This window comes from Gracilinanus agilis, chromosome 6 (genome assembly GCF_016433145.1).
Source record: "Gracilinanus agilis isolate LMUSP501 chromosome 6, AgileGrace, whole genome shotgun sequence".
In the NCBI taxonomy this organism is placed as follows: Eukaryota; Metazoa; Chordata; class Mammalia; order Didelphimorphia; family Didelphidae; genus Gracilinanus; species Gracilinanus agilis.
The window spans coordinates 60,250,784-60,270,099 of NC_058135.1; the positions used below are offsets into that span (position 1 = coordinate 60,250,784).

Genomic DNA, 19,316 nt, shown 5'->3' on the forward strand with positions numbered 1-19,316 from the left:
GATTTTAATGTCACCAAATAAGTAAATTCAATTACTTTGAGCTTCCATCAGATTATCCACCAAATGGAATATAGGTTACTTGAAAAAAAAACGTATTCTTATCTTTGCATACTCAGTAGCATCTAAATCTCCTGTGTCTTAGTCTACATTACCAGAGTGCCAACACGCTGCTTATTCAACTTGATTCCCAATAGCATCTAACAGAGCCCAGTGATAAAGGGTATAGCTTCTTCCTTTTGAGGAGAGTGCCCACCCAAACTACCAAAGGCCATTACCTGGAGAAATGAATATATAGCCCAGAGAGCATATAAAATATGGTCAAGAACCTGTACAACTCTTATTATTCATCACCACCACCATCATTATTGTTTCCACTGGTCATCACCATCATCACCAACATCATTACTAATATCATCATCTGTATCATCATCAATGCCACTACTATGTTGAGAAATCTCTATAACATGATCAAGTTACCAAAAAGAAGCAAGATCAAATTCTCTTTTGTCCTCAAAAGGAAAAAAAAAGAAAGAAAAGGGAAAGACACTTAGGCTCTATCCCCATCCCTCTTCATCCTCTTTCACACACATACACACAAAATCAACTATGTGATAAATTTTTCAGATGAGGAAAAAAAAAGGAATCTATCATACTCATAAATTCAAAACAAATCATGTAATGATACATAATCGTATATATAATTCAACCACACCATCAGCAGAATCAACAAACAGTGTGGAATTTTAAAGACCCTTTAAAGATTGTCTTGTCCAAGCCCTTCATTTTACAGATGAAGAAACTTCATTTGTAGTTTTATTTATTTTATTTTTTCAAAGAAAAAATAACACATAATATATTTCTTTATTTTTTCATTAGCTCAGAATATATGTCCAGCCGCTTCAAAAACATACTGCTGAGTATGCTTCAAATATCACCAAAATCGTATTTGACTATTTTGAAGAGTATTTTGCAATGGATTATGCCCTTCCAAAATTAGGTGAGTTTAATTTCATAGTCTTGGTTTTTTGTTTGTTTGTTTTGATTTTTCAAACCCTTACCTTCCATCTAAGAATTAATACTGTGTATTGGATGCAAGACAGAAGAGTGGTAAGAGCTAAGTAATGGGGGTTAAGTGACTTACCTAGGGTTACACAGCTAGGATATATCTGAGGACAGATTTGAACCCACCATCTCCCAATTCTAGGCCTGGCTCTCAATCCACTGAGCCACTTGGCTGCCCCATATTCTTTGTTTTAAAATAGTTTGCTACCATCTAAAATTAATTTCTTTTAATTAATATCATCAATCAACAAATTTATGAGTATTTGCTTATAGGTATAATATTGTTCTAGGCAATGGGGTATTCTCCTGATGAATAATGTATTTTCTGGACATAGTGTAACTCTAGAGTATCCAGGTGGTATAATAGATAAGAGTGCTGGGCTGGAAGCTAGGAAGACATCTTCCTGAGTTCATATCTGGCCTCAGACAATGAGTAGCTGTGTGACCTTGTTTATCTCAATTCCCTCATCTGTCAAATGACTGGGAGAAAGAAGTGGAAAACCACTCCAATATGTTTGCCAAGAAAGCTCCAAATGTGGCATACTTCTGGTTCTGGAGCCAAGATGGCAGAGTAGAAGCAGGGAAGCTCAAAACCACCATGAGACTCCCCTCCAACCAATTCTAAATAACACTACAAAATGAATATGGGAGTGAAAGAACCAACAAGGAGAGAGTTAAGCAACTTTCAAGAAGAGAAAAGTCTTAAAGGCAGAGAACATCTGGGGTATTGGGGTGAGAGAGGAGAACAAGCAGCACGATGCTACAATAGGACATGAGGAGCAAGCCAAGATCAAGCCCCTTTGCCCTCCAACCCTATATCTGCTGTGCCAAATTCTGAACCTGAGCCCAAGGCAACATCCAGACCTAAGACCCTACCTGGGCACAAAGAGGTCCAAGTCAATGCACAACCCTTGAGGTTTCAAGCAAATCTGAAGAGGGGTCTGGTATTCCAGTTCAGGGCAGTCTGTACTGAAACAGCCTGATCTGTGTGGTCCTGGAATGAGTCCAGGACCTAACAGCCAGGGCTTATGATGAGGACATGGATCCCAATTTGGGGTAGTTGGTGGCTGGGTCCCCTGAGTCAAAGGCTCAAGGGCAGGGCAGTCAGCTCTGTGCATGACCAGAGTGTGACCAAAAGCTTCACCCAAGCCTGAGGCCAGAATTTGAGCAGAGCCTGATCTGATCAAGCCCACAATGAGACCAAAAGCTCCACCCAAGCCTTAGGCTAGAATTTGAGCATATCTGATGTGATAAAGCTCATAGGAAGAATAAAAACCTACATCTAGGGGAGAATTTCAGCCATCAGCAGTCTCAAGGGTTAATTGAATCAGCAGTGGGAGGTGGCTCTCAGAGCTCCCAGCCCTCAGGCCATCACATCATCTTAGTAGAACTGAAACTGGCAGAAACCCAGAAATAAAGCTAAGGAAGGCTTGAAGCGTAAGAGGGTACCCTAATCTCCAAGAGAACAAAGCCTACCTATAAAAAGGTTGGAAAAATGAGCAGACAACAAAAATAGCACCTAACTATAGAGGATTTTTATGGAGACAAAGAGCAAGGCACAGACATAGAAAGGCACAGGGAGAGCAAAGATAACACACACAAAGTCCAAAAGAAAAATAGAATTAGACATAGATTTGGGAATCAAATTGGATTTCAAAAAGCAATTAAGAGAGTAAGAGGGAAAATGAGGAAGAGAAATGAAAGCAATGCAAGAAGCAATGGGCCGAATGAAAAGGTAGGCTCAGAAGCTGACAGAAGAAAATCATTCCTTAAAAAATTAGAATTGGGCAACAAGAAGCTAATGATTTCAAGAGACATCAAGAAGCAATAAAACAAAATCAAAAGAATGAAAAAACAGAAGAAAACATGAAATATCTCATTGAAAAAAACAACTGATCTGTAAAAGAGATCTAGGAGAGACAATATAAGAATTATTAGACTACCTGAAAGCATGATCAAAAAAATCTTGGATATCATTATTATGATTATTATCAGAAATTATCAAACTATCAAAGAAAATTATCAAAGAAAACTGCCCAGATATTATTGAACAAGAAAATAAAATAGAAATTGAAAGCAACTCCAGAAAGAAATCCTCAAGTGACAGCTTCCAGGAATATAGTAGCTAAATTCAAGAGCATCCAAGTCAAAGAGAAAATACTGCAAACAGCCAGAAAGAAACAATTCAAATACCATGGAGCTACAATCAGGATCACACAAGACTTAGTGGCTTCCATATTAAAGGATAGGAAGGCAAGGAATATGATATTCAGGAAAGTGAAAGATCTAGGTTTACAGTCTAGAGTCACCTATTCAGCAAAACTGAGTATATTCTTTCAGGGGCAAAAATGGTTATTCAATAGAACAGAAGATTTCCAAGCATTCCTGAGGAAAAAACCAGACCTAAACAAAAAATATGAAGTCCAAACACAAGACCCAAGAGAAGCCTAAAAAGGTAAATAAGAAAGAGAAAATTTAAGGTCAAATTGTATGTATTCCTACATGGAAAGAGAATATCTATAATTCTTAAACATTATTCTTTGTAGTAGTGTGGACAGAAGGATAATACTTAGGGGGTGGGGAAGTAAACTGATTATGATGATATGATATGAAAAAAATAAAGGGGTCAAAAAGAGGATTGCAATGAGAGAAAATGGAAGGGAGAAATGGAATAGGATAAAATATATAATACAAAGAGGCATGAAAAAATTATTGCAGTGGAGGGGAGGATGAGGGTGGTGATGAGCAATGCTTGAACTTTGCTTTCATCACAACTGGCTCAGAGAGGAAATAATAACCAAACTCATTTGGATATAGAAATATATCTAACTCTACAGAGAAACAGAAGGGAAATAAGACAAGGAAGGGGGGTGATGGAATTGGAGGAAGGGTGGTGATAATAAAAAACAAAACACTGGTGAGGAGGAACAGAGTGAATGGAAAAAGAGCAGTATCTAAAGGGGAAAATAAGATGGAAGTCAATACACAGTAATCATAACTCTGAATGTGAATGGGATGAACTCACTCATAAAACAGAAAAGGATGTTAAAAAGGAATAAAGAGTAAGGGAGATATATATGATCTATGATCTTTCCTTCTTTGTATCTCCTATTACTACTACTATGTCCCTAGAGATCTTCCTTCTAGATATTAGAGGATGGCTGGTATGTAGATCTTAGGGATAGTATGGATGAAGGAGGGATCAGATGCCCAAGGCCTAAGCCAGCTATAGTTAGTGAAGGAGGAACACCCACTCCTCTCACAACAGCTATTGATTTGATCTATCCCTCTTCTCTCTCTGACAGACTTGGTTGGGTAAGCCTGTCAGTGGCTTCCTTCTAACAGTTGCCTAGATTGGGACCTCTTGAGAGGGTAGGTAGATGGTTAACCTCACTAGGCCCAACCTGGGATTGGATTAATTGTTAATAGGCTATTGATTGGCTTTGGAAACATTGGTATCTGACTGGGTGTTGATTCTCTCTTCCTAAGGGCTGTGATAGAATAACCACTCAGGAAGGTACTTGTTGTTAAATTGCTGTATTAACTATTAATGGGAAAGAATAACAAGGCAATAGGTTTGGGGATTGGGAACCTTATTGCTATTGTTTGGCTACTAAGCTCATTGTTGATCAGGACTAAAGATTGCTAGGCTGGTAGAGGCTTGAGGTCTTCACCCTCTCACTAACTCTGACCTGACCTGGTCACAGCCAAGTCAGAGAATAGGGAAGGCTATTGATGTAGATGTTGATTGATGATCTGTATATTCTCTCAGCTCTACTACCAATAATACTGATGGATCACTAGCTCTCTCTCAGTCAAGCACAGGTTACACGTTCAGGTTCAGGCCTACCCTCTTCTTCTTCTACCACCCTTCACCCTTCACCTTCCTCTGTCCCAGTTCTTGCTCCAAGAGAAGTTTGCTCATCTCAGCTCTGAGTTTTGAGCCCTCAACTGTAGTTCTTAGGGGGTATTTATAGGGTGGGGCCAACCGACTTTTGCCCCTGGCTCACAGTACCTGGGAACATTCCAAATCTCTCAACTGCCATCCCTGTCAGTCAAGGTGGCATCCATCTTATCCCAGATAAAGATTTTAACTAGGATAGCAGAGTGGATTAAAAACCAGAATCCTACTCTATGTTGTTTACAAGAAACACATTTGAGGCAAGGTGACACACACAGAGTAAAGGTAAAAGGCTGGAGCAGAATTTATTATATATTGTCTAAAGTAAAAAAAGCAGGAGTAGCAATCACAATCACAGACAAAGCTAAAGAAAAATAGATCTGATTAAAAGAGATAAGGAAGGAAATTATTTCTTGCTAAAAGGTGTAAGGATGGGATTTGTGCAAGGGGGATGGGACAAAGGAGCCAAAGAAGGCAGTTGCTGACAGTTGCTGACAGTTGAGACCAGAGGAATTCTGGGAAAGGGACTCGGAACAAGGAAGGAGAAGAGAGGGCTTCAGGCAGAGGACTGAGGGAAAGGGGAGGTAGACATCCCAGCTCAGATCAAGTCCTAGGGGCTTCCTGAGGATCTTTCTTTGGAAATTGAAACCCTGATTCCCTGATCAAAGCCATTCCATCTCATCTCTCCCATCAAGACTTCAACCATCGAGTCAGCTAAGTTTTTGGATTCCATTTTGGGAACAATCTCTTAGTCTCCTTCTCCCGTTACCCATTACCCAACCTTGCTGAGAGACCCCCTTTCAGTCAAAACTTACAATTATAGAAAAGGATAGAAACAGAAAACTAGAAATAGAAACAGAAGGAAAAGGGGCAGAGGAATTCCCACCCAAGTAAAGGACCTCATAGAAATAGAGGAGGGCACCCCAAAATCCCTCTGTCCTTTACCCCTTTCCCCAATCCCTGAATTGCAAATTATAAAAGCCATTCAACTGTCAGATAGCATTCCAGAGTGCCTGAGAGACAACAAGGGAGAGGGGAACCACAGTTTGGTCTTGCTGCCTTCATCTTTAAGCCAGAACACCCACTGTGAATTTAACTGATTGGGGGAGGTTAGTGTGAACCCCGTCCTTATTCAGGATCATATTTGGGTACCACATACCTCCTTTTATAAGGAAGCCTTGCCCCCAACTCCTGAGGGGAGGCAAGACCATCCAGGTCACCCAGTTTTTTGGGTGACACCCCCTGAAAGTCTCCCAGTGTATATTCGGCCCCAGGGGAGAGCTGGAAGAGAGACTCACCTCATAGACTTTCTCTATCTCCCTTCTATCAAACATTGATTACAGGCTCTTTTAATTGTCACAAAGGTACCATAAATAATGAAGTACTATCAGTATTAAACATATATGCACTAAATGGTATAGCATCCAGATTTTTAAAGGAGAAACTAAAGGAGCTTAAGAAGGAAATAGATAATTAAACTATACTAAGCAGGGGACCTCAACCTTCCCCTATCTGATATAAACAAATTGAACCAAAAAATAAATAAGAAAGAAGTAAGGGAAGTGAATGAAATTTTAGAAAAATTAGAGATAATAGATATCTGGAGAAAACTGAATAGGGATAAAAAGGAATATATCTTCTTTTCAGCAGTACATGGTACAGATACAAAGACTGACTATGTACTAGGACATAAAAACATCACAAACAAATGCAGACAAGTAGAAATAACAAATGCAAAATTTTCAGATCATAATGTGACAAAAATTATAATTAGTAAGGGTTCATGGAGAGGCAAATTAAAAATTAATTGGAAACTAAATAACCTAATTCTCCAAAACTGGTAGGTTAAAGAAAAAAATCATAGAAACAATTACTGATTTCATTGAAGAGAATGACAATGAGGAGACAGCATATCAAAATTTATGGGATACAGCTTAAGCAGTACTTAGGGGAAAATGTATAACCCTGAGTGCCTATATCAACAAAATTGAGAAAGAGGAGATCAATGAATGGGCATGCAACTAAAAAAATCTAGAAAAAGAACAAATTAAAACCCCCCAGAGAAAGACTGAGTTGGAAATCCTAAAAATCAAAGGAGAAATTAATAAAATTGAAAGTAAAAGAACTATTGAATTAATAAATAAGACTAGGAGCTATTTTGGGAAAAAATAAAATAGATAAAGTATTGGTTAATTGAATTTAAAAAAGAAAGAAGAGAATCAAGTTAACAGTATCAAAAATGAAAAGGTTGATGACACCTCTAATGAAGAGGAAAATAAGGCAATTATAAGGAGCTATTTTGCCCAATTACATGACAATAAATATGACAATCCAGGTGAAATGGATGAATATTTGCAAAAATATAAATTGCTTAGATGAACAAAAGAGGAAATAGAATACTTAAACAATCACATCTCAGAAAAAGAAATTGAACAAGCCATCAATGAACTCCGCCAGAAAAAATCCCCAGGGCCTGATAGATTCACAAGTGAATTCTTTCAAACATTTAAAGAACAACTAATCCTATTGCTATATAAATTATTGGACAAAATAAGCAAAGGAGTCTTACCAAATTCTTTTTATGACACAAATATGGTACTGATTCCAAAGCCAGGCAGACCAAAAGCAGAGGAAAAAAACCAAACTACAGACCAATCTCCTTAATGAACATAGATACAAAATTCTTAAATAAAATACTAGCAAAGCGACTACAGTAAGTTATTGCAAGGATTATTCACTATTACTAGGTGGGATTTATACCAGGAATGCAAGGTTGGTTTAATATGAAGAAAATTCCAAATGGAGTCATGAAGAACTGGACATAATGGAAACAAATAGTGTGTCTTTGCTTTGCATAATTCTTAGAATTGCTCTGATTTTCCAATCAAAATTAAGTAACTTGTGGAAGGTCAGATAGCTAGGATCTAGGCCAATTCATCTGAGAATAATAAATCATATCATTGCAATGAGTAACTATAAGTCTAAAGGACTGTTGGTAAAGCTTACTCCCTACCTCCTACAGAGAGGAGAGGTATGTATATTTACACATACACATGCAATTCTATAGTATAGTTAATAATATTTTAAAATAATAATAAATATATAATTCAAATATGATCAATTTAAGATTGATTTTACTTTACTGAGCATATTTCTCACAAGAGTATTTTTTGTAGAGCAATAAGAGAGAATATCTATTTTTGTTTAAAAAATAAAATTTAATTTAAAAAATGCCCAAAAAATATAGATCCCAGATTGTTAGAGTGAGAAGGGACTTCAGAGATCATTTATTCCAAATCTCTTGATTTTATACATGTGAAAACTGAGTCCTGGAGAATGAATTAATTCATCTAAGATCACCCTGGCCCAAGGACACAGAAATCTACACCCCGACCCTCTGATTCTAAATCCAGTGTCTTCTGACTATTAACTTTAAGTTGGAAGGCAACATTGTCCTTTTCTTAAATAGAAATTCGGGTTTCTTGGCAGCAAACAAATAAAAAAATTTGTTTTTTTCCATAATAAATGTTTGAAAGATAATATATGAAGCTAACCATAGGAAAAGCTCTACATATTACAGAGGTTTTTGTGTTGTTTTTAAATCTTACTTTCTTGGTGACAATTCTAAGACAGAAGGGTAAGGGCTAGGCAAATGGAGTTAAGTAATCTGCTGAGGGTCACACAGCTAGGAAGTGTTTGAGGACAAATTTGAACCCAGGACTTATGGACTTCAGGTCTGATACTATCCACTCTGCTACCTAGCTGCCCTCAGCCAATCTTTCTATTAGATCACAGTAATGTCTTAATATCTTCTATTCACCATTCTGTGATGTCCTAGACCAAAACATACCTTTATGGCCCCTCTAGTGGCTTCTGTGTATTATCTGCCCCTGTTTAAAAAAAAAAAAAAAAAAAAAAAAAGGAAGTTAGGGATCTTCTTCTTCAGCACTTAGAATGGAGACAAGAATATGGTAAGCATATAACAGATGTTTTTTCATTAATTAATTTATCTTCTGAGTACAGTATTCAGTATCTATATAATAATGGCATCCAGTGGAGTATGTGGTATCAGAGAACCTTGTTCAAATGCTATCTTTTCTAATTATTTACTACCTGTGTGGTCAAAAAATTTAACAAACATGGGCCTAAGGCATTCATCCATAATGTGACATTATCTGAAGCCCCCTTCCATCTCTAAACCTGTATTCATATAATCCCATGGTAGAAACAGTGTGATGTAGTTAGAAAAAAAGACTTTAAAGTCATTTGACCTCTTAGACCCTCAGTTTCTTTTTCTGTAAAATGAAGGGATTGGACTAAGTGACCTCCAAGGTCTCTATATTTTCATTTTTAAAAAATGTATTCTTTCCCAGATTATATGTAGATACAATTAAAAAACAAACAATTCTTTCCTTCTATCTTAGGTTCCAAGGCAGAAGAGCAATAGGGGCTAGGCAATGGGGGTTGAGTGATTTGCCCAGAGTCTCACAGTTAGGAAGTATGTGAGGCCAAATTAGAACCCAGGACCTCCTATCCCCAGACCTGGGGATCCACTGAGCCATCTAGCTGCCCCCTAAATGCAATTTTAATAAACATTTTCTGACATTTGGTGATCCATGTTTTCTTCCTCCTTCCTATCCTCTTTGCCTCCTGAAGACAACAGGTAATATGATATAGGTTGTACATGCACCATCATGAAATGCACATTTCCATGTTCATCATGTTGTGAAACAAGACACAAATCACTTACACTGAGAAAAATTCATGGAGGAAATAAAGTGAAGAATGGTTTGCTTCAATCAGCATTCAGACTCCATCAGTTATTTCTATAATGGTGTAGAGCCTTTTTTTGGTCATGAATTTCTTGGAGTTGTCTTGAATCCTTGCATTACTTATATTGATTAAATCATTCACAGTAGTTTGCCATACATTATTGTTGTTCCCCATTTCTTTCCATCACTTGTCAGGTCTAAATCCAATTCTGAAATTGAAATGTCATTCTATTTCCACCAATATTTTTTTCTCACCATGAAATATGGTGTTCTCAGCATTAAGCAAGCAGAACCATGAGAACATAAGAAAATGCTATGTGAGAATAAAACCGGAATGATAATTAGGAAAGGTCCCAAAGCCCCAGCGTCAATACAGATGTCTAATGATGATGAAAATGCAGGCAGCAAGAAAAACCAACTGGCTTTCTGTTTTTGAATTTACACTAATAGATTCCCTCCACAGAGTAAAACTCAGTACAAATGGGCCACTTGTGACAGTCTTGAGTCTACTTTCCAGGTGCCAAGTCTCTTTTTGTTGCCAGCTACATTTTTAGGTTGACTAGCTGCTGCTGAAAGGGGTGGGAGGGAACAGAGATAGCTTTTGCCAGAATCAGTAAACTCTATAGAAAAATATGGAACCCACGCTAGAACAACTTACTGGTCACACTTCTGCCCCTCATATTACCCAGTTGACACTTCCCACCACCATCTTGCAAAGGAAAGGTCTCCAGTGGACCTTGCTTTAAGCTAAACAGTAATTCTCCTGGTCCTCTGAACAAACATCTAGGACAGACTAGAATGAACACATTCTTCAAGAAGAAATTGTGCATTTATCACACTCTAAAAAGAAAGCAGGTTGAAAATAATTAGTTATAATAATAAACACAAGAAACCTGAGGTTAGAGGGAAGGAGGAAATAAGCATTTATTATGTACCATTAGGGAGCAGTTAGGTGGCTCAATGGGTTAAGAGCTGGACTGGGAGACAGGAGGTCCTGAGTTCAAATCTGGCAACAGGCACTTCCTAACTATGTGACTCTGGGCAAGTCACTTAACTGCCATTGCCTAGCCCTTACAGATCTTCCCTCTTGGAATCAATAGACTGTATTAATTCCAAGATGGAAGGTAAGGGTTTAAATTTAAAAATTTATATATATTTTTATGCTTATGTGTATTATTTCATTTGATTATTTCAAGAATCCTGGGTGATAGTTGCTATTGTTATCCTCCTTTTACAGCTGAGGAAACTGAAGGAAGTGACTTATCCAGGGTCACACAGCTACTAAGTGTCTGAGATCTAATATTATACTCAGATCTTACTGACTCTAGGTCCAGCACTCCATCCACAGCACCACCATGTTAAAATTATGCATGAATTGATACTTAAAAGTATTGTATATCATATAACTCATTTAGGGAGTTCTTCTTTCTAGAGGTAGCATGATATAGTAGATAAACATCAGGTTCAAATCTTGCTTCCGACATATACTAACCCGACATATGTAACCCTAGGTAAATTTCTCTAATTTTCAAAAACTCTTACCTTTAGTCTTAGGATCAATACTGTGTATTGGTTCCAAGGTAGAAGAACAGTAAGGGCTAGGCAATGGGAGTTAAGTGACTTGCCCAGGGTCACACATCTAGGAAATGTCTGAGGCTAGATTTGAACCCAGGACCTCTTATCTCCAGCCTTGGCTATCAATCCACCACACCAATTAACTGTCCTTGAAAATTTCTTAACTTCTTAGCACTCCAGGCTACTGCCTGAAGACTAGATGTTATCATGTAAAAGGGGAAAAGGGGCTTTTTGGTTTAGATATTAATATTTAAAGGTGTGGTCACCAAGAATTGAATAAATATCAATTCTAAAATGATTTTAGTTATTTATAAAATATAGGAGAGAGAGTAGAAGTAGAGAGGTGAGAAGAGGGTAGAGTAAAAGATCTAGATTAAAGAACTAAATTATGTACTCAATCCTTGGCTTTACTCAACCAGGGCTCCAGAGGTCCCAGTTGGAAAGCCTAAAAGTCAGTTAACAAGGGGTTAGCCATGAGGGCTTCTCCCAATCAAGGGAACCTCCAGAAGGTTAGTACCTCCAGGGAGGCTAAGGTAGTCAGCCTTCTTCACTCACCATGTGTAGTTCTAAGAGAAAGATTTAAGAACAGTCTCAACAAAGTCTCAGGGTCCTAGGTCTCAGGTCTAGCAAGCAGCATCTCCAACTCGAGTTCCAACTCCAGGAAAACGAACAAAAACTGGCCCACAGGAAGTTGTCACTCCCTTTTAAAGGTGCTTCTTTTTCATCACTTCCTGTGCCTTCCTCTTAGTTTACATGTCCAATCTCAACAGCCACTTTGCTTAGGCCTGCCCAGGGGGGCAGTCAGTCAATTTTGATTTGTCACCCACTCTTGAACATGTGGATCACAGACTTCCCAACTTGTGAATTAAGTGGTGATGTTTTCACCTTTGGTGATTAAATCTAAAAATAGGCAGGGTAGGTTTAATCTCATTATCACAACCATATAGGTGTTGACTGGCATTGCAAGGGGGAGCTTCCTCATACTGGAATTCCCTATTTCAATGATTATGGATCCAGCCTCTATCCTTCTTAGTAACCCACATATTTGTCACTAATTATAAGCATAAATATAACAAAAAAAGGAAACTTTCTGCAATTTAGCAGATTTGTTAGAGACAATTGATTTTTATTTATTTTTGACCCCTTTGATTCTTTATTTTAACAAGAAGAAAAATTAGACTATGACTCATGCAGAATGAAAATTCATTAGACTCCATGCATCTTCTTTGAATGTCTAAACATGCTGATTAGTAAGTACAAAGAAATGAGTTCATTAAATGGGAAAGCTGCACTAGGTTAACTATTCTTTCTCTCAGAGCATTCATTGATAGCAGAAGTAAGAAGTGGGAATAAAATCAGAGATGAGCCTTACTGCGACCACCGTATCACCCCATCTCCCATTGACAGATATTATCACCAAGGGTTAAATATGGAGAAAAGACTGAAATTAGAATTACAGAAGGTTAGAGCAAGTCCTGACCTTAGTAACCATCTGGTCCAGTCCTTCATTTTTCTAAAGATAATGGCAATCCATCAAGAGGATGTGCTCCATCCTGGAGAAAGCTGCTTATACTGTCAGGAAAAGCCCTGCTTTTTCTGATATATAACTGGTGTGTGATATTGGGCAAATTACAACTTTTTTTGCCCTCAAGCAATTCTCTATAAATGCAAATTAAAGAGGTTAATTGATTGTGGGAATTATTTCCACCCCATCCTTCCACAATGAAGAAATAATAGATTTAGACTCAAAGAAAAAAAATGCCAGAAGAGCAGGGCATTAGAATAATAGGAAACCCAGGTGATAAAGAAATAGGAAAGCTTAGAAAAGATGGATTTCAAGACACCAAGGTTAAGGATTTCTCTTTGGAAATCTTTATCCTCTTGTCTCTGACAACTTGGCCTTAAAGAAAGATGCTAATGTGTAACCTAAGTGAAAATCATATTTTGAAAAGTTTCTCAAAACAAAGGGTAGAACTGTTGGTGAAGCTGTAAAATAGTCCATTCATCTGGAAAACAATTTGGAACTATACCCAAAGGGCTGTAAAATGGTTTATGCCTGGTGACCCAGCAAAACATTTATTAGGTTTCTATCCCATGGAGATTAAAGAAAAAAGGAATGGGTCTATATGTACCAAAAATGTTTATGGCAGCTCTTTTTGTGGTGGCAATGAATTGGAAACTGAGAAGATGTCCACCAATTGGGGAATGGCTAAACAAGTTATGGTATATGAATATGGTGTAATAGCATTGTGCTGGCAGAAATGACGAAAGCATGATTTTAGAAAAACCTGGGAAAACTCATATGAACTGACACAAAGGGGAATGAGCAGAACCAGAAAAGAACCATTTACACAGTAATAGCAATATTGCAAAGGTAATCAACTGCAAAAGATTTAGTACTCTGGTTAATATAATGATCTACTATAATGCCAAAAGAACTTATGATGTAAATGCTGTTTACTTCCAGAGAGAAAACTGATGGTTTCAGAGTGCAAATTGAAGCACATCCATTTCTTTACTTTATTTGCTTTAATTTCTTTTGGGGGAAAAATTATGTGGAAATATATTTTTATGACTTTATATGTATAATGGGTACCATATTTCTTGCCTTCTCAGTGGGTGAGGGAGGAGTGAAGAAAGATAAAAGAACTTGGAACTGAAAATAAAAATTAAATTTAAAATGAAGGGCAGAAAAACCAAAACAAATCCATTTCATTCTAGAGATTTTTGCCCATTACTGGTGTCATTCCTCTCACATATGCACTAGTAACTCTGTAGCCAATGGGAAGAGTCTTGTGGAAATTTTGAATGCAAGGAGATTGAAAGTGACATTGAATTCCACCCCCAAATTTAGGAGAATGTTATATATTTATAATGTATGGTACATATAAATATATAAAAATATATGTGATTTTCTGTCATAGTTTTTTTCTGAAATGAATCAGCTAAGAAATATTATGCCCAGAGAAAAGAATGTATTTCTCACATGAAAAAATACAATGTTCTCTTTTTTACACCCTAGATAAAATAGCCATTCCAGATTTTGGCACTGGTGCTATGGAAAACTGGGGTCTTATCACATACAGAGAAACTAACTTACTTTATGATCCAGAAGAATCAGCCTCTTCAAATAAACAGAGGGTGGCTGCTGTGGTTGCCCATGAACTTGTTCACCAGGTAAAGAATCTCTAAAAAGGTTGTTGGAGCAGTGGGGAGGTGGGGTGGGGTGGGGAGTAAAAGTGGTTAAAAATCCCAAGAACAGGGCCAGTTTGGTGGCATAGTGGACAGAACACCAGATCTGGAATCAGGAGAACCTGAGTTCTAATATGGCCTTAGACACTGCCTACCTATGTGACCCTGGGCAAGTCACTTAACACTGTTTGTCTAGTCCTTGCCCTTCTGTCCCAGAATTGTCACTAGGACAGAAAGTAAGAATATTTTTAAAAATCCTAAAGAGAATTGGCATAGATAATAAACTCTACAAATTCTATCTTCATATTTTCCTGTGTTCTACTGAAAGATCTCACCAATGTTAATGAAGATTTTTTTATTCTGTGATTTCATGAGTGGGAAGAGCCACCAGTAAGGAATTCCCTCTGCTAATGAAGGGCAGGATAGTCTTTGCAATTTATGAGCTCAGCAAGTTGTATGAGAGTAAATGAATAGTCTGGGGTCACAGTACTAGAAGGTACCAGAGGTAAAACTTGAATGCAAGACTTCCTGACTAAAAGAGCAGGTCTTGATCCATTGTGTATACCATCTCTAATAAAGAGAATAAAATGATTTGTCATTATAAAAACTTAGAGGGTAGAGTCAAAGACGAAGCTGGGAGTTCAGGCAGTTGTTTTTCAGGCATTTATGACTCTTTATTAACCCATTTGCATTTTTCTTGTTGGAGATACTGCTATTTCCTTCTCCAGCTCATTTTACAGATGAGGAAACTGAGGCAAACAGGGATAAGTGACTTGCCTAGGGTAACACACACACACACACACACACACACAGTTAAGTGAATTGCTTAGGGTAAGTTTCTGAGGCTAGATTTAAACTCATGAAGAGGAATCTTCCTGACTTCAGGCCATTGACTTCAAATCCTTCCTCCAATATTTAGCAGTGGTGAGACCCTGGGAAAGTCATTAAACCTCTCTCAGCCCCAGTTTCCTTATCCATAAAGTGGGAATAATAGAAGCAATTATCTCACAGGGTTGTGTAAAAGTCATATGAAATATTTAAAGTATTTTGCAATTACTAAAATGCTATATAAATTTTTGCTGCTATTACTATGATTTTTACTATTGTAAGACATTTGCTTTACTGAGATTTTAAAAAAATCCTTACCTTCTATCTTAGAATTGATATGAAATATCAATTCCAAGGCAGAAGAACAGTAAATGCTGGGCAATTGGAGTCAAGTGGCTTGCCCAGGGTCACATAGCTATGAAGCACCTGAGGTCAAATTTGAATCCAGGACCTCCCTTCTCCTGATTCTTTATCCACTGAACCACCTAGATGCCCCTGCTATATAAATTTTAGTTACTACTACTACCATATTACTATTGTAATATTTTTGCTCTACTTAGAGCTTAAGGAATAATCTTCTATAGTTTTACAGTCTCCATTTATTATATGAGTAAAGGTTTTAAAAAGAGGAGTGTCTGAGGCAATTGCAAAATTAATACAAAAACACGATGCCCAGGAAATATTTCTAATTGAAGGTTGGGTCACTTTATCAGTGTTTTGAATGGTTAGAAAAAAAATCTTCCATGGTATCAATGGCAGAATTTCCATAGACACACGTCTGAAGGTTCATTGACGTAAACTTTGGTTTTACCACCGTCATGAGATCTTTTCCCATCACATTTATCATTTCAGTGGTTTGGCAATATTGTGACTATGGATTGGTGGGAAGACTTGTGGCTAAATGAAGGATTTGCTTCTTTCTTTGAGTTCCTGGGAGTAAATGAAGCAGAAAAGAACTGGCAAATGGTAAGTGTCTTTCTATGCTATAAACTACCCTTGAGTTTATAAGAAGTGAAGCAAGCCCAGTTGGAGTGACCATATGCATACCATGTATGGCTGGATGTTGGACATGCCATTAAGAACTCATGTTTAAGGCTCATGAAGCACTTTCTTTCATTCCATTGAATTCACATTTCTATTTAGATGGTACCTCTGGCCATACCCACAAGGAGCAGAGAGACTTAGGAGAGGGCACGAAGCTGCCAGAGACACAGTTTAGTCAGATTCCCCAATTTCAGGGTCTGCCTTGACTTTGATAGTTGAAGGACTTGTGGGAAAGAAAAGATAAAGTCGTGATTTTTAAAAAAGAACCCTACTCTCTCTATTCCCTCTGAAGATGGCCCAAAACAGTTTATATTATTGATCAAGCGTATTCTCTGTCTCGGGTATCATGGTAGCCACTAGAGATACATAGGTAACAATGAAAAGATCCCTATCATCAAGGAACTTACAATATTTTGATTTATTTGTCCATTTTGTTATTGTTGAGCTGTTTCAGTTGTGTCTGTCTCTTTGTGACCACATTTGGGGTTTTCTTGGCAAAGGTACTTGAGTGGTTTGCCATTTCTTTCTCTAATGCATTTGACAGATGAGGACACTGAGGCAAACAGAGCCAAGTGACCTGCCCAGGGTCACATGGCTAGTCAGTGTCTGAGATTGGATTTGAACTCAGGAAGACGAATCTTCCTGATTCTAAGCCCAGTGTTCTGTCCACTGGCCCTCCTAGCTGCCATCCATTCATTTAACATCAATTGTTTTCTACGTGAAAAGCAATGTGGTAAGCATTGGGGTACAAAATGATTTAAGACAAAGACCTTTTTCTCAAAGTTGTACATTGGGAAGATTACTTAGGCATAGGCATAGGCAAGAGATTAGGGACTGCAGCTGGACTGGAGGTAAGAAGACCAGTTCTGCTCTCTAGCAAGCCTTCAGATAACTCTGTTGCTAACCACTGGATAAGAGAATAAGGGGGAAAAACAGAGAAATATGAGTCCAGAGTTTTACAACAACCCTGTGGAACAGGAAGTGTGCTATTGAACCCATTTTGCAGATGGGGAAATTGAGGGTTAGCAATATGAACTGACTTGCCTATGGTCACACAACTAATAAGGATTGGAACCCAGGCTTCTTGATTCCAAGTCAACTGTGCCTTCCTCTCCATTCTGCCTCATTCCACTCCACTCCCCTACCTCTTAGGCAGTGGTTGGCCAACATTATAGCACTATGCTGGGGTTAATGTGCAGTGTGTTTGCCTATGGATTTTGGCAATGTGGAAAATGTCTTGAGTCTGACAGGAAAGAAGAGCAAAAAAGAGCTAGGGAGGAGCAAAGGAGAGATGGGGAACATGAGAGGAGCCTATACTGTCCTTTAGTCCTGAATGTTCCCCCAAATATATATTTCTCTGACTCATAGCAGCTTGGAGACTATACCAAATATATATCTTAGACAGTGGGCCTGGGAAAGGAAGTCAAGGACCAGATATTAAGGATTATTTTGTGGGAGACTCTGTTACCAATTTACATTAGATGTGGTTTTTGACAGTTTTTCTAGGACTCGCAGGCATTGAGGGAGTATATGAGAAGTTGAGGCTGTCCTACTCCAAGCATCATTAGCTGTGTGATCTTGAGCAAATCATCTCCCCAATTTGAGCCTAAATTTTTTTCAATGGTAAAATGATGGGGTTGAGCTGAATGACCTCTGAGCTTCCATCTAGCTGGAAAGCCTAGGATTTTTCATGTCTCTCTAATAAGAATTTAAAAACAATAACAACAACCACTTGATGCAAACACAATTAGGGATGTAGACTCGAAACGACCACACCAATGCAACTATCAATAATATGGAAATAGGTCTTGATCCATGACACATGTTAACACCAGTGGAAATGCGTGTCGGCTACAGGGGTGGGGTTGGGGGTGTGAAAGGGGAAAGTAAGAACATGAATCATGAACCATGAAAAATTTTTCTAAAAAATAAAATTTAAAAAGCAAAAACAACAACAACCACCACCACTGTCAAACATCTTCTATAGCTCTCCATACACTCAGGGCTCCTTTTTATATGTAATATGAGCAGTGGGGTAAGGATGAAGGGATGGAGAAAGTAGCGAATTCTAAGTTTGTTTCACTAACTTTGTGAACTATTGCCCTCTAATGGACAGAATGAAAAGAATTAAAGCAGGAAGTTTTCCATAATGCTTACTTAAGAGTTTCAATAATCTGTTATTTTTCAAGGGGTGAAAAGAAAGATTTGGAAAAATGCACATTGATGACAAAATTAAAATCCTTTAGAAGCATTGAACCACATTGAAATATTCCTAAGAAAATATAAAATTGGCAAAGCTTATATGAAAAATTACTTTCCAAGATCAAATTATTTTGCTGGCTTATAAGGGTTTTAAAAATTTCTCATATCCTGTAAGAAAAGTCAGTATCCCATTTATACCAAGGGTGACCCACTTTGACCAACCAAGACATAATGAGCATTAGCACTATTTCTACGTGTTAGGAGGTGGAATGAGGAACTCAGTATATATTTCCCCTATACGGTTTATTTTTTGAATTGTTCTTTTTTTAAAAATTATGAACACAACAGTCATCATCAAACATAAATATTCCAACCTACAGAAAAGGAAAAAAAAAGATTGTTTATGAAACTGTGAACTTCTGTTACCTAATTTTAAAAAGAGGATACTAAATTTAACAAAGTAGTGAGAAAATTGTTCTTTGTGTCTCTTTCTGAACTTTTTTCTTCAGTGTATTTAAAAAACAGCCAACCTTTCTCTTCTGTCTTAGAATCAATATTAAGTATCAAGTCTAAGGCAGAAAGCTATAAGGAGGTCAATGACTTGCCCCAAGGTCATATAGCTAGGAAGTGTCTGAGGTCACATTTGAACCCAGGACTTCCCATTTCCAGGCCTGGCTTTCAATCTAGTTAGCCACTTCAGTGTATTGTTAAAAAGTTTTGTTGATTCTTTCTCTCTCTCT

General features: G+C 37.6%; 1 protein-coding gene across 1 annotated transcript in view; it reads left to right on the forward strand.

The window, feature by feature from the left end:
- LOC123252257 (glutamyl aminopeptidase) overlaps nucleotides 1-19,316 on the forward strand; it is a 117,658-nt gene that overhangs the window by 48,001 nt on the left and 50,341 nt on the right. Inside the window, exons 4-6 of the mRNA XM_044681646.1 lie at nucleotides 877-997; nucleotides 14,333-14,487; nucleotides 16,183-16,296. Coding sequence (XP_044537581.1) covers nucleotides 877-997; nucleotides 14,333-14,487; nucleotides 16,183-16,296 — 390 coding nt within the window. The remainder of the gene's footprint in view (nucleotides 1-876; nucleotides 998-14,332; nucleotides 14,488-16,182; nucleotides 16,297-19,316) is intronic.